Below are 15,283 nucleotides of genomic sequence, written 5' to 3' on the forward strand. Positions count from 1 at the left end.
CCATAGTCCCTCATAACTTCCTATCGTAGCCCCTTTCTCCCCTGTAACCTTCCTACCCCCCACAGTTACCCCTGCTATAACCTTCCCTCCCCTACAACCTTATCTCCCCTGTAATTTCCCCATTACCCTTCTCTCCCCTATTTCCCTCCTGCAGTCCCAACTTCCCCCATCTATAACCCTTTTCTCCTCTACAACCTTCCCTTCACTGTAATCACCCCCATAATTACCCTTTGCTGTAGCCCTTCTCTCCAAGATAGCCTTCCCATCCCTGTAACGCCCCCATAATTTCACCCCCCTGTACTTCTCTCCCCCACAATCTTCCCAACCTGTAACCTCTCCCATCATCACCAACCCCACTCATACTTCCATTCCCCCACCCCCTCCCTCCCACTTCCCATACTGCTCCTTCCTGCTGTGACCCATCTCCCCTGCATCCCTTCCTCTCCATCCCTCACCTATTAACTCCCTCCCCATCACATCTCACTCACATTGTAACACTCCCCCTTAGCCAATCATCCCCTTGACCCCTTCCTCCTACTGCACACCTCCATCTCCTGTAACTTCTTCCTATCATTCTACCCCCTCCTTCCCTTCCTCCTCATACCCCTCTTCTCACCGATCCCATCCCTCTACTCTTCTCTATCAGCCACTTCTCTCTTTTTGCCTAAACATCTGTACCAATTTTAACTCAGTTAGATGTGGCCATGTAATGTCTGGTCAGCCATGTCCACTGGACAAGAGGCCTCGTCACTATCTTCGCACTTACCTCCTGTTCCTCGAGAACCAGCAAGTCCTGTCAAGCACAAAGGGAGGAGCGTGAGGCTTTGGCAGCACCTTAGACTACTGCTACTTCCAAGTCTAAAGGCCATCAATGAGTTGTAAAATCAATATAGAAGTTTCACCTTTTCAATGTGAATCCACTTCTCTTCACACCAGAGCCACCACCCTTCCTTATCCATTTCTGGGATCACTCATCTTCATCCATAACACATTTCTTTATTCAACTTCATTAACAGCAAGGAAAGTTTCAAACTATATATAGAACTGCTGTAGTACTGCGGTTCTCACTTTGGAAGGGAAGGGATCCCCCAGTGTACTCAACAGACTGGATCATTTCTCAATCTCTTTCTTCAATATACTTTCAGTGAAAAGTACAAAATAAACAGGCATAAACAGGCTAAACTCATTCAGTACAGATTCCTCAAGCTAATAAAAAACAAAGTAGTCGACATTTCAGGTCAAGATCCTTCACCAGGACTGGAAAGGAAGGAGGCAAGGGCCTAGAATAAGAAGATGGGGTGGGGGGGGGGAGTAGTAGGAGTACAAGTTGGCAAGATGATAGGTGAAATCAGCTGGGGGGGGGGAAGATGGGTGGGTGGGATTGGGGGGATGAAGTAAGAAGTTGGGAGGTGACAGGTGGAAGAGGCAAAGGGCCGAAGGAAAAGGAATCTGATAGGAGAGGAGAATAGACTAGGGGAGGAAGGGGAGGAGGAGAGACACCAAAAGGCTTCTTCCCCTTTCCTTTCTAGTTCTGATGAAAAGTCTCGTCCTGATACGTTGACTATTCCTCTCCATAGATGCTGTCTGACCTGCTGGGTTCCTCCAGCATTCTGTGTGGGTGTCTCTCTGGCATTCCAGCATCTACAGAATCTCTTGCCTTTCTCACGTTAAATTGCAACTTATCTGAGACAGGGACTCCTACTTCAGAATGACACTCACTGAAAAATGTGTACTAATATGAAGTCTAAATTGTAGACAGATTCTGTTTAAAGCAGGACATTGCGATTAAAATGTAAAGTACAAAGCAATCCATTATCTGGATCTTACCTTTTGTATTTCTGGAGTAAATATCTCCCTAGGGCCTTTCTCAAATTTGTCAAGGTTCATGGCACTGTAAAACAATGTGGACATTGACAAAGGTGTTCAGTGCAAGTCACTCCTGCAAGTACTATAACTGTGATCAAAACGCCACATGCAGCGTAATGTGCACCTGCCCAATGATTCCATCCTCTCAGGAACTATGCTAACTCTCTGAATATCGTGTTCTATACCGTGGCCACTTTATTGGGTACTCCTGTACATCGGCTCGTTAATGAAAATATTCAATCAGTCAAACACGTGGCAGCAACTCAGTGCATAAAAGCATGCCGACATGGTCAAGAGGTTCAGTTGTTGTTCAGACCAAACATCAGAATGGGGAAGAAATGTGGTCTAAGTAAGTTTGACTATGGAATTATTGCTGGTGCCAGATGGGGTGGTCAGAGTATCTCAGAAACTGCCGAGCTCCTGGGATTTTCACACACAACCGTATTTAGGGTTTACAGAGAATGGTGTGAGAAACAAAAAAACATTCAGCGAGTGACAGTTCTGTGGGCAAAAACACCTTGTGAATTTGAGAGGTCAGAGGAGAATGGCCAGACTGGTTCAAGCTGACAGGAAGGCAGCCATGAGGCACATCAATAGACAATAGACAGTAGGTGCAGGAGTAGGCCATTCGGCCCTTCTAGCCAGCACTGCCATTCACTGTGATCATGGCTGATCATCCACAATCAGTACCTCGTTCCTGCCCTCTCCCCATATCCCTTGACCCCGCTATCTATAAGAGTTCTAACTCCCTCTTGAATGCATCCAGAGACTTGGCCTCCACTGCCTTCTGGGGCAGAGCATTCCACATATCCACCACTCTCTGGGTGAAAAAGTTTTTCCGCATCTCTGTTCTAAGTGGCCTACCTCTTATTCTTAAACTGTGGCCTCTAGTTCTGGACTCACCCATCAGAGGGAACATGCTTCCTGCCTCCAGCGTGTCCAATCCCTTAATAATCTTATATGTTTCAATCAGATCCCCTCTCATCCTTCTAAATTCCAGTGTATACAAGCCCAGTCGCTCCAATCTTTCAACATATGACAGTCCTGCCATTCCGGGAATTAACCTTGTGAACCTACGCTGCACTCCCTCAATAGCAAGAATGTCCTTCCTCAAATTTGGAGACCAAAACTTCACACAATACTCCAGGTGGGTCTCACCAGGGCCCTGTACAGCTGCAGAAGGACTTCTTTACTCCTATACTCAATTCCTCTTGTTATAAAGGTCAGCATGCCATTAGCTTTCTTCACTGCCTGCTGTACCTGCATACTTGCTTTCGTTGACTGATGTACAAGAACACCTAGATCTCGTTGTACTTTCCCTTTTCCTAACTTGACTCCATTTAGATAGTAATCTGCCTTCCTGTTCTTGCCACCAAAGTGGATAACCTCACATTTATCCACATTAAACTGCATCTGCCATACATTTGCCCACTCACCCAACCTGTCCAAGTTACCCTGCATTCGCATAACATCCTCCTGACATTTCACACTGCCACCCAGCTTTGTGTCATCAGCAAATTTGCTAATGTTACTTTTAATCCCTTCCTCTAAATCATTAATGTATATTGTAAACAGCTGCGGTCCCAGCACCGAACCTTGCGGTACCCCACTGGTCACAGCCTGCCATTCCGAAAGGGACCCGTTAATCGCTACTCTTTGTTTCCTGTCAGCCAGCCAATTTTCAATCCATGTCAGTACTCTGCCCCCAATACCATGTACCCTAATTTTGCCCACTAATCTCCTATGTGGGACTTTATCAAAAGCTTTCTGGAAGTCCAGGTACACTACATCCACTGGCTCTCCCTTGTCCATTTTCATAGTTACATCCTCAAAAAACTCCAGAAGATTAGTCAAGCATGATTTTCCCTTCATAAATCCATGCTGACTCGGACTGATCCTTCTACTGCTATCCAAATGTGTCGTAATTCCCTCTTTTATAATTGACTCCAGCATCTTTCCCGCCACTGACATCAGGCTAACTGGTCTATAATTCCTTGTTTTCTCTCTCCCTCCTTTCTTGAAAAGTGGGACAACATTAGCCACCCTCCAATCAGCAGGAACTGATCCTGAATCTATAGAACATTGGAAAATAATTACCAATGCGTCCACGATTTCTAGAGCCACCTCTTTAAGTACCCTGGGATGCAGTCCATCAGGTCCCGGGGACTTATCAGCCTTCAGACTCAACAGTCTATCCAACACCGTTTCTTACCTAATATAAATTTCCTTCAGTTCATCCTTTACCCTAGTTCCTTTGGCCACTATTACATCTGGGAGATTGTTTGTGTCTTCCCTAGTGAAGACAGATCCAAAGTACCTGTTCAACTCATCTGCCATTTCCTTGTTCTCCATAATAAATTCACCCGTTTCTGTCTTCAATGGCCCAATTTTGGTCTTAACTATTTTTTTGCTATTCACATACCTAAAGAAGCTTTTACTATCCTCCTTTATATTCTTGGCTAGTTTACCTTCGTACCTCATTTTTTCTTGGCGTATTGCCTTTTTTGTTATCTTCTGTTGCTCTTTAAAAGCTTCCCAGTCCTCCGGCTTCCCGCTCATCTTTTGCTATGTTATACTTCTCTTTTATTTTTATACTGCCCTTTACTTCCCTCGTCAGCTACGGCCGCCCCTTACTCCCCTCAGGATCTTTCTTCCTCTTTGGAATGAACTGATCCTGCACCTTCTGCATTATTCCCAGAAATACCTGCCATTGTTGTTCCACTGTCTTCCCTGCTAGGGTATTGTTCCATTGAACTTTGACCAGCTCCTCCCTCATAGCTCCATAGTTCCCTTTGTTCAACTGTAATACTGACACATCCGATTTTCCCTTCTCCTTCTCAAATTGTAGGTTAAAACATATCACTACCTCCTAATGGCTCCTTTACCTCGAGGTCCCTGATCAAATCCGGTTCATTGCACAACACTAAATCTAGAATTGCCTTCTCCCTGGTAGGCTCCAGTACAAGCTGTTCTAAGAATCCATCTCGGAGGCACTCCACAAACTCCCTTTCTTGGGGTCCAGTACCATTCTGATTCTCCCAGTCTACCTGCATGTTGAAATCCCCCATGACAACTGTATCATTACCTTTGCGACATGCCAATTTTAACTCTTCATTCAACTTACACCCTACATCCAGACTGCAGTTTGGGGGCCTGTAGATAACTCCCATTAGGGTCTTTCTACCCTTAGAATTTCTCAGTTCTATCCATACTGACTCTACATCCCCTGTTTCTATGTCCCCCCTCGCAAGGGACTGAATATCATTCCTCACCAACAGAGCCACCCCACCCCCTCTGCCAGTCAGTCTGTCCTTTCGATAAGATGCATATCCTTGAATATTCAGTGGTGTGTAGAACATCCCTGAGCGTATAACTCATCGAACTTTGAAGTGGATGGTCTACAGCAGCAGAAGACCACGAACATACACTCAGTGGCCATTTTATTTGGTACAAGTGGTACATAATACACTGGCCATAGAGTGATTTGCATTGCTGTTCTGTTAAAAAATTCAAGATTCAAGATTATTTATCGTCAATCTCCTGAACACAAGTGTAAAGGAGAACAAACCAGTCGTTATTCTGAATCCAATGTAGCGTTAAACAAAAACACAACAAGCATAAAAACATAAATATAAAAGCAATCTTATAAAATGCAACCTACAAGTAACTGTGAAGTGGCAGTGCATTGGGGGGTGGGGTTTGAGGAGTGGCTCCTCTTCATGTGGACTGATCTCTCTATGTGGATAGACTGGAAATCTTCTTTTTGCAGTCTTGATGAAAGGCCTTGGCCTAAAACATTGGCTGTTTACTCTTTTCCACAGATGCTGCCTGACCTGCTGAGTTCCTCCAGCATTGTGTGTGTGTGTTGCTTGGCTTTCCGGCATCTGCAGACTTTCTCTTGTTTGGCTAATGTGGACATAGTGATGGCGTTGTTGGTTTAATGGATGGAGGTGTTGATTAGCCTGACGGCTCGGGGGCACATAACTGCTTTTGAGTCTCGTGGTCAGGATTGAGATTCCTCTCCCTTAATCTCTACATTTCTGAAATTACTGATGACTTGTTCAACCAAGTCCCAAGCATAAAACTTGTAATGGACAGAAAATTGAAATATGCACCATTATAGCAGCTGGTATCACAATTTCATAATAAGATCAGAAGAGGCAATGTGGTTGTAATAAAAAGGAAATTCTGTTTGTCTGTTTGGCAACTGTATTTGATCTGTTTTAGGTAATAATGGTGGTGATGATGTGGTGCACTTTGCATTTCCAAAAGGCACTGGATAACGTGCCCCTATAAATTCTCTGATTGTGATTTTTTGCACCAATGTCTTGCTTTGCACCATCTTTCTTTCTTCGCTGTCTTGTACAAAGTATGAATAATTTCTCTGAGAGCTTCAGTTATTGGGAGTAATATATTAGTCTTATTAACTTTAAAGCAAACACAGGATTGGAAAAATAGATAGTGTTCTGGTAACTGGGGAGTATAAGGGGGTCTCAGCAACTTACAAGTCAAGGGCACCCACCCACCTTCCCCCTCACCTGGCTTCACCTATCCCTGCTAGTTTGTACTCCTTCTCCTCCACTCCCCTCCCCACTTTCTTGTTCTGGCTTCTGCCCCCTTTACTTCTGAGTCATACCGAAGGGTCTCGGTCCAAAACGTTGACTCTTTATTCCTCTCCACAGATGCTGCCTGACCCACTGAGTTCCTCCAGCATTGTGTGTGTGTCACTGATGACTGGAGCTAAACTTATTGATGATACAATGGTGAAGAGTTTGTGTATGCAATTTGTGAGTAGAACAAATGACCTGGAAATGGATTAGAAGAGAATCAAGCTACCTTTCGGAAGAAGTTAATTTCAACAGAGATGAAGTAGAGAATGTTACAATAAAGAAAGATCAGTGAGTCCTCATTCTTAAAAGGTAAGACCGTGAGACATGGGAACAGAATTAGGCCATTCCGCCTACTGTGTCTGCTTTGCAGACAGACAGACCAAACCTTTTTACCGGGGAAGAATTAATACTAAAGGTTGTGCATTTAAACTGAGGGGGGAAAGTTCGAAGGTGACATGTGGGGCAATTTTTATTACAGTGTAATGGATGCCTGGAATATGCAATCAGGGTGGTGGTGATGTAGGCAGTTACAATAGAGGTGTTTGAGTGACTTAGATAGGCATGCGAGTATGCAGAAGATGGAGGGAATAGTAACCAGTGGTCATGTCACCTTCACGTAGCTGATAGATGGCCGGGGGGACCCACACGACATGGGAAAACAGTCCTTTCCTAATCACTTTGAGCTGATACTTGGTAGTAGGCAAAAATCACACCTTTACTTTAAATTAAACCAAAGGAACTTTGTCAGTCTGAATCAAAAGGAATTAATGCAATTAAAGTCAAAGTACTGTAAACTGATCATCGAACTATATATGTGTCAATATATTCTACCTTTAGATTTGTTTTCTTGCAGCCATTTACAGAAAAGTTGTGAAATATGATAGAATTTATGAAAACTATACACAATCAAAGACCTACAAACAACCAACGTGCAAAGATGACAAATTGCACTAAATATATAAACACTGAAAACATAAGTTGTAGAGTCTTTAAAAAATGTCTTTAGGTTATAGAATCAGGACAGAGTTGACATGAGTGAAGCCACCTACAATGGTTCAGCAGCCCGATGGTTGTGGGGTAATAACTACACCTCACCCTGGTGATCAGAAACTTTAGACTTTAGCACCTCCTGCCCAATGGTAGTAGTGGGCTAATTAGTCATTATTAGCTTAAATAGTTCGGCACAGGTGTAACAAATATTTAGGAAGACACTGGGGGAGGAAGTGGTTCTTGGCCATAAGGTCTATCCTATGGTTTCCACTGAGGACCAACTTCTTCTGCCTATGTTCTACCAGCTGTAGATATTACTGAATTGCAGGCATACCAGAGGGGGGTAATGCAGAAGATACAAGGACGTCACAGTCCGACAACGCAGATTAACTCCCCCCTCCAACAGCGGGCCAGCTCATACTGGTATAGGTCAAATGACAGAAAGAATGCCACAAGAATGCGAGGGCTACATACCTTAGAATAGATTTGACAGAAAGTGTTTTTGTAGGGCTATAAGGAAGGCAAATTTTCTGTGTCCCCTGGTGGAAGAAGAAGAGAAGAATTGTGTAAGTATAGGTGATCAGGAAGTGTCCAGAATTTTCAGTAACTTATAAGAAGTCTCCTGGTCTTTGCCCACAGATCCTGTTCCTGAGGCCTCTGACTCACACCAAGCGTGTGGGTGTGAATCAACCTAGAAAAAATAATTGGCATATTCCTAATGAATCTCACTTGTTTTTGCTGACGCACCACAGAATGTATCCTGCCTGGATGCATTGTGGCCTAGCCCGTCCAGGACCGCAGGAAACTGGACACAGGTCAGCAGATCTCAGACGCCAGCCTCCCCTCCATGGATTCCTGTCTACCATTCTCACCCCCCTCAGTAAAAGAGCCAGCATAATCAAAGACCCCCACGCACCCCAGACATTCTCTCTTCTCCCCTCTCCCATCAGGCTGAAGATTCAAGAGTCTGAAAGCACATGTCACCAAGGCTCAAGGACAGTTTTTACAGCGCTACAGTATGATAAGATGGACCCTTAACCTCACAATCTACCTTGTTATGATTCCACCTTATTGTTTATATACACTGCACTTTCTCTGTAGCTGTGGCACTTTATTCTGCATTGTTATTGGAACAAGGACAGCTTCTATCTCACTGCTATAAGACTATTGAATGGACCTCTTGTTCGTTAAGATGGACTCTTAACCCAAGATCAATCTACCACACCTTGACCATTGAATGCTATCATCTACCTGCATCCCCATTCCCTCTCACATCCAGCTGTGATGAAATTCATTCCTCTTTGTCTCGGCATCCCAAAGATGCTCTGACAGATACGGTTTCAGCTCCTACCTGAGCCACAATGGCCAGGACCCAAACTGTGAAAGATTATCTCTCCCCCACCCAATACTCAGTTGTAAAGGGAACCCCATACGCTCTCCCCAATGTCCAACTGTGAAGACATTCTAAAGGATCAGAGAGTGGAAGCTTGGTCGACTCCAGGACCCACACAACATGGGAAAACAGTCCTTTCCTAATCACTTTGAGCTGATACTTGGTAGCAGGCAAAAATCACACCTTTACTTTAAATTAAACCAAAGGAACTTTGTCAGTCTGAATCAAATAACTTCTTTCTTTGATTTCTAGGTTTTAAAAAAGCAAGAACTTTTTAAATGACACTATCCTCTGCTCAATGCCTTGCATGACCATTTTCAAATTGATTTTGTATTCCACAGACTGTTACTTGTAGATAACATTACAAGCATATTCTTAAAAGTTAAGTTTGGTAGAGGCAGCCTGAAACTGAAAGATGTGGCACAGAATTACATGTTTACAACACAGAGAGATCATTCAGCCCAACAAAGTCCAAGGCGGTGTTTGTGTTGTACACATCTTCACATTACCTTTCATTATTTATATCTGTAAAGACAATTTTCTAATCCTATTTTTTCCTCTACTGACCTGGTGTTCTTGTAAAGACATCTATTCTAGTCCTTTCAAATTCTCCTTGCGGAAATCATTCCACATTCCAACTGTTCTCTGGGAAAAGACACTTCTTTTGAATTCCCTTGGAAGAATTATTGGGATTCTTAACTCTGCCAAGTTATTTGGTTTCTTATATCTGAGGAGTTCCTTAAGGTTGTTACAGCAGGTTGGTGGGGGTGGTAGTGGGGAGAAGCTCCCATTCCCTACGAAATGCTCCCAGTGGTCTGCGTCTCAAAAAGCCTCTGACAACCAAGTCCACCTCCTTTCCTTCGCATGTGGCTGAGCTACTAAGCCCAGTAAAACCATTTCTACTGACAGGAGAAGGGCGAAGTCTTAAAACTGGCGTCTTAAAACCAGTTGCTTTGGGCTGACGGGGCTGGTTAGCCATGGTTGGCAGCTCATCTAGGAGAAGAAAAACTCTAATCGCAAACCTCAGCGATACCCACTCATCGGGAATAAATCCAGAGCTGGAGTCCCCAAGGCAGTCCTACGTTGACTGCGATGCTGACTGGCAACTCCTGCCGCTAAACTGTATCGGTCTCTGCCATTCATTTGGATTCATCGGTTGCGTTAGGAAGGGGCACCTGCTACAGGGGCAACAGCTTGCTGTCCACATCCTACTGCCCTGGCTTGCATATCACATAGCCAGCTGGGAGACAACATCCACGGTCGACTCCAACCAATGGAGGGCCTCATATATTTGAGGTTCCTAGTTTCAGCCTCCCACTGGACTGAAAACATCTTGTTTTCACCTTCAATATCAGAAGCCATTGTAAAATTAAGGGGTTTCACTAGTTTATTGGTCAACCTTCCTTTTCCTACAGAGGCCACCCTCAGCCAATCCAATCCACCTCTCTTTTGGTACCAATAGTTACATCTGTTTAACACCATAGACCATGAAACATGGGAGCAGAATTAAGCAGCTTGGTTCACCATTCAACCATGGCTGATTTATTTTCCCTCTTGCCTGCCCTCTCCCCATAACCTTTGATGCCCTTACTAATCGAGAAGCTATCAACCTCTGCATTCAATATACCCAGTGATTTGGGCTCCACAGCCATCTGTGGCAATGAATTCCACAGCTTCACCACTCTCTGGCTAAAGAAGTTCCTCATCTCTGTTCTGAAGGGATGTCCTTCTCGACTGAGGCTGTGCTCTCTGGTCTTAGACCCCCCCCCCCCCCCCCCACTATTAGAAATGCCCTCTCCACAGCCGCTCTGTCTAGGCTGCTTTTATGTGGCCACTGAAACTGTCTTCTGTATTCTGTTTGGTCTAACCTTGAAACCTCTTTAATCACCTGAAGTGTATCAATGTTCTAAATTCATTTATTAGCAAAGTATGTATATTGTAAACAATCCTTGCAGGCTTCCACAAAACAAAGAAACCCAATAGACCCCATTAAAAAAAAGACCACCAACCCCCCCAACGTACCGAGAGGAAAAAAGCTAATCGCGCCAACAATAAAAGTAAGTAAATAGCTTTCAGAACTGAAGTTCACCAAAGGAGTCCACAGCCACAAAGCATTATGTATATATTATTAGTATGAAACATTCTAACCCCACTGACTGGTCAGCCTTTCCGGCAATCTTATTTACCTGTGTCACCACTTATAGGGAATTGTTTATCTTGTAACCACAAATCCCTCTGCTTCTCAACCACAATTGGATCTACTTTCCTTGGAGTACTTGGCATCTCTACCACATTGAAATTTACATTCTATAATCTATTCTGACATTGTTTTCTTTGCTAACTATACCCCCGCAATTTGAAATGTGCAACCAATTCACAGTTGGAACTGTTTACGGAAACAGTGAATGCCAGTGGTGCTGGGTGTAATCCTTGAGTTGAATTGCTTCATATATCGTGCCTGACTAAGTAACGACCTTTAACCTGTTTCATTTTGTAATCAGTCTCCCTGCCATTGTCTGCTTGAACTTTATTATGTATCTAAGGATTGGACCAAAACACTTCTGAAAATAAAAAATAATCACAATAACTCTACTGCGATTTATTCAGCGAATTTAGCAGGATGGGCAATTAAAACATCTTTTTCCAACTTATATTTATTTGTTTTAATGACATTTTTGATTTCTAAATATTTCTTACTGATATAATTTTGAGTGAGGAATACATAATAAATTGGTAGAAATTTAGAAAGCTTTTGGCTCGTTGGCCTTCATAGATCGAAGTATTAAGTCCAGGAGTTGGGATGTCAGGTTGAAGTTGTATAGGACATTATGAGGCTTATCTGGAGTATTGTGTGTAGCTCTTGTCACCTACCTACAGGAAAGATTTCAATAAGATTGAAAGAGTGCAGAGAAAATTTACAAGGATGTTCTTGGGACTTAATGACCTGGTTTATAGGGAAAGAAGAGGTTAGAACACTTTATTCCCTAGAGTGTAGGAGAATGAGGGGAGATTTGTTAGAGGTTTACAAAATTACAAGGGGTATAGATAAGGTAAATGCAAGCAAGCATTTTCCACAGAGGCGGGCTGAGACTAGAACTAGAGGTTACAGGTAAAGGGTGAAAGGTGAAATATTTAAGGGGATCTTGGGGGGGAACTACTTCACTCAGAGGGTGTTGAGAGTGTGTAAGGTACATGGATGGATTGGGTATGGAGGGATAAAGTCCAAGTGCAAGTCAATGGGACTAGGCACTAAATAGATGGGTTTGTGTCTATGCTGTAGTACTCTACCATTGAATACTTTCTGCTGACATTAAGTGAGTTGATATATCCCAAATTGTTGCTTCTTTCACTAATACAGGAATCACTTTAGCTGTCATCCTGATCCCTGGCAATATTCTAATTCTAACAAACCTTTATGAATCAGAAATTATGCCCCTATCTTCTCTCATTCCTAAATTTAGATTTCTAGTTCTGACAAAGGATCTTTGCCCTGAAACGCTGACCAGGTTTCACTTTCCCCAGACCCTACTGTTACCAGCATTTGCTTTGGATTTCCAGCAACCTGTTTCATTCCCCTCCTCCAGTCAGTCTCTAGCTGTCCACTCTATCGATGCCTCTTATCATCTTGTACACCTCTATCAAGTCAGTGCTCATCCTCCTTCTCTCCAAAGAGGAAAGCCCCAGCTCACTCAAACATTTCATGTGGTTAAAATATTCTGAATGAGCTGAACGTCGTTGCACGAGGCGGCACCAATCAACACACTTACTGTTTTCTTCCAGAGGATAGCACGGTACTGTGGCACACGTTGATTGTTTTGATCGGAAAGCACAACCGAAAGAAAGAAAGGATTCTTTTCTGTGTCTGTGCCTACGTAATTTTGATGAACTAGGGGGAAAAGATAAAAAATATATTAGAAATACAACCCCCCCCAAGTCAAGAACACAATTTCAACCAGTTCACATTGTACCATAATGTTCAACGATCAGAGCAGAATCGAAGTCATAGAACACTGCAGTAAAGTAACAGGCCCTTTGGCCCATCTAGTCCATGCCAAACTATTAATTTGCCTAGTCCCATCAACCTGGAACTGGATAGATTTACTATACTGGGGTAGTGATTAGGGATCTGCAGGTTGGTTCAAGAACCGATAAGGTGGATACTGAGAAAGTTTTCCATAAAATTCCTACCAAAAGTAGTGGATATGTCTCAGTGCCTCACATGCAAAGCTCTCCCCCACCACTGAGCACATCTACATAAAATGCTGTCGCAGGAAAGCAGCATCCGTAATCAGGGACCCCCACCACCCAGGTCATGCTCCCATTTTGCTGCTGCCATCAGGAAGAAGGTACAGGAGCCTCTGGACTCTCAACACAAGGTTCAGGAATAGTTATTAGCCCTCAACCATCAGGCTCTTGAACCAAAGGGATAACTTCACTCAACTTCACTTGGCCGATCATTGAAGTGTTCCACCAACTAGTGGACTCACTACCAAGGACTCCTCATCTCATGTTCTCGATATTTATTGCCTTCTTATTAATTTGTATTATTTATTTCTTATTGTATTTGCACAGTTTGTTGTCTTCAACACTTTGGTTGAATGCCCAAGTAGGGCAGACATTCATTGATTCTGTTATGGTTATTATTCTATTGATTTACTGAGTATGCCCACAAGAAAATGAATCTCAAGGTTGTACATAGTGAGGTATCTGTACTTTAATAAATTTACTTCTGTAGGTTTTCACAAATAAAATACCAGGGGCATTTTATATTTCAGAAAATGCCATAGAAACTCATTTATTGAACACCAAAAAACTGAACTCAAAGTGCGCTAAAAACCCTTTACGTAATTACATCATCACGTCAGGCCAGGCTCTTAAAGTGAAACCACAACTCAATGTCAGTGGTTGTGAATTATGTACATTTCCACCAATTACGTTTACCCTACACTTTGAACTTTTAACTTTGAACATAGTATAGTTCTTTTGGGTTTAAATTAGGAGCAAAAACAAGCCAGGGCAGTAATGATATGGAGACTAAACTGTTGCCCCCTCTCCACACATCTGATGAATTCTTAGGGACAGGAGAGACCGATCAGGTTGGCATCAGTGACATCACAGGTGGCTTTGTAGCTAAGCCACATGTGAAGGCCTGGAGCTGTAATTGGTTGTTAAAGGCTATTTGAGGCACACACTATTGGGAACATTTAATAGGTAATGCGAGCTTATCCCTACTTCCTCCCCTGGCTATGAATCCTTAAGGAACCCCCACACCATTATTCCAACAGGATCATACAGACAGCAGACTCCACTCAGGAGTGTGATTCTGACCTCAAAGTATGGACAATAAAACCTGGCATTTCCAGCTACATCCCATGAATGAAGTGATAAATGAATTATGCATTTCTCATATCAATTATCATCAATTCTGTGCATTTATTTAAGTTATCCTCCACTCCCATAACTAGTGTGCTCTTTACAATAATGCATCTGACAGTTGTGAATCATCATATAACTCTATAACTAGATGAGACTTATTATGTAAATCTAAATGTGCACCTGTATGTGCACATATAAATGGTTATGCACATGTGTAAATAATTATGAACATTTACCAATTGATATGAATAATTATGCAAATTTCTTTCTGCCGATGAAAAATCATGCAAATTGATACTTGCATTAAATTATGCAAATTTGTGCCAACAGATGTGAAATAATCCAAATGTTCTTGAATTTAAATGATCTGACAATTACCTGTCGACCACAATGATTATTTAAATCTGGACTAAAAGATATTAATAATAATGTAAACACAGCTGTGAATAATCATGCCAACCTGTACCTACAGGTGAATAGCTATCCAAAATTGAACCTGGTTGTAAGTTTCTATGTAGATTTATGTAATTATTCATATCTAGGCATAATTAGTCATATATGAAGCTGAATATATGAATAATCATTAAAGATTCAAATTGAAATTAATTTATTATTGTCACATGTACCAAGATACAATGAAAATTTACCAAGTCATTACACAGTACATTGAGGTAGAACAAGGTAAAATAATACCTACAGAAAGCAGAATAACGTGCAAAAGAGAGAGTGCAGTGCAGGTAGACAATAAGGTGCAAGAACATACTAAGGTAGATTGTGAGGTTAAGAATCCACCTTGATGTGCACCAAAGCATTCGGGCTCTCACGACCAGACTATGTAACAGTTTCTTCCCCCAAGCTATCAGACTCCTCAATACCCAGAGCCTGGACTGACACCAACTTACTGCCCTCTACTGTGCCTATTGTCTTGTTTATTATTTATTGTAATGCCTGCATTGTTTTGTGCACTTTATGCAGTCCTGGGTAGGTCTGTAGTCTAGTGTATTTTTTTTTCGGTGTTGTTTCTACGTAGTTCAGTCTAGTTTTTGTA

General features: G+C 42.5%; 1 protein-coding gene across 1 annotated transcript in view; it reads right to left on the reverse strand.

Annotated features, from left to right (window-relative positions):
- garnl3 (GTPase activating Rap/RanGAP domain like 3) overlaps window positions 1-15,283 on the reverse strand; it is a 357,427-nt gene that overhangs the window by 141,300 nt on the left and 200,844 nt on the right. The window contains 4 exon segments of the mRNA XM_073052650.1: window positions 767-793; window positions 1,828-1,891; window positions 7,941-8,005; window positions 12,627-12,745. Of these exon segments, the coding sequence (XP_072908751.1) occupies window positions 767-793; window positions 1,828-1,891; window positions 7,941-8,005; window positions 12,627-12,745 (275 nt within the window).

The sequence above is a fragment of the Hemitrygon akajei genome, chromosome 7, assembly GCF_048418815.1.
Source record: "Hemitrygon akajei chromosome 7, sHemAka1.3, whole genome shotgun sequence".
Taxonomy (NCBI): Eukaryota; Metazoa; Chordata; class Chondrichthyes; order Myliobatiformes; family Dasyatidae; genus Hemitrygon; species Hemitrygon akajei.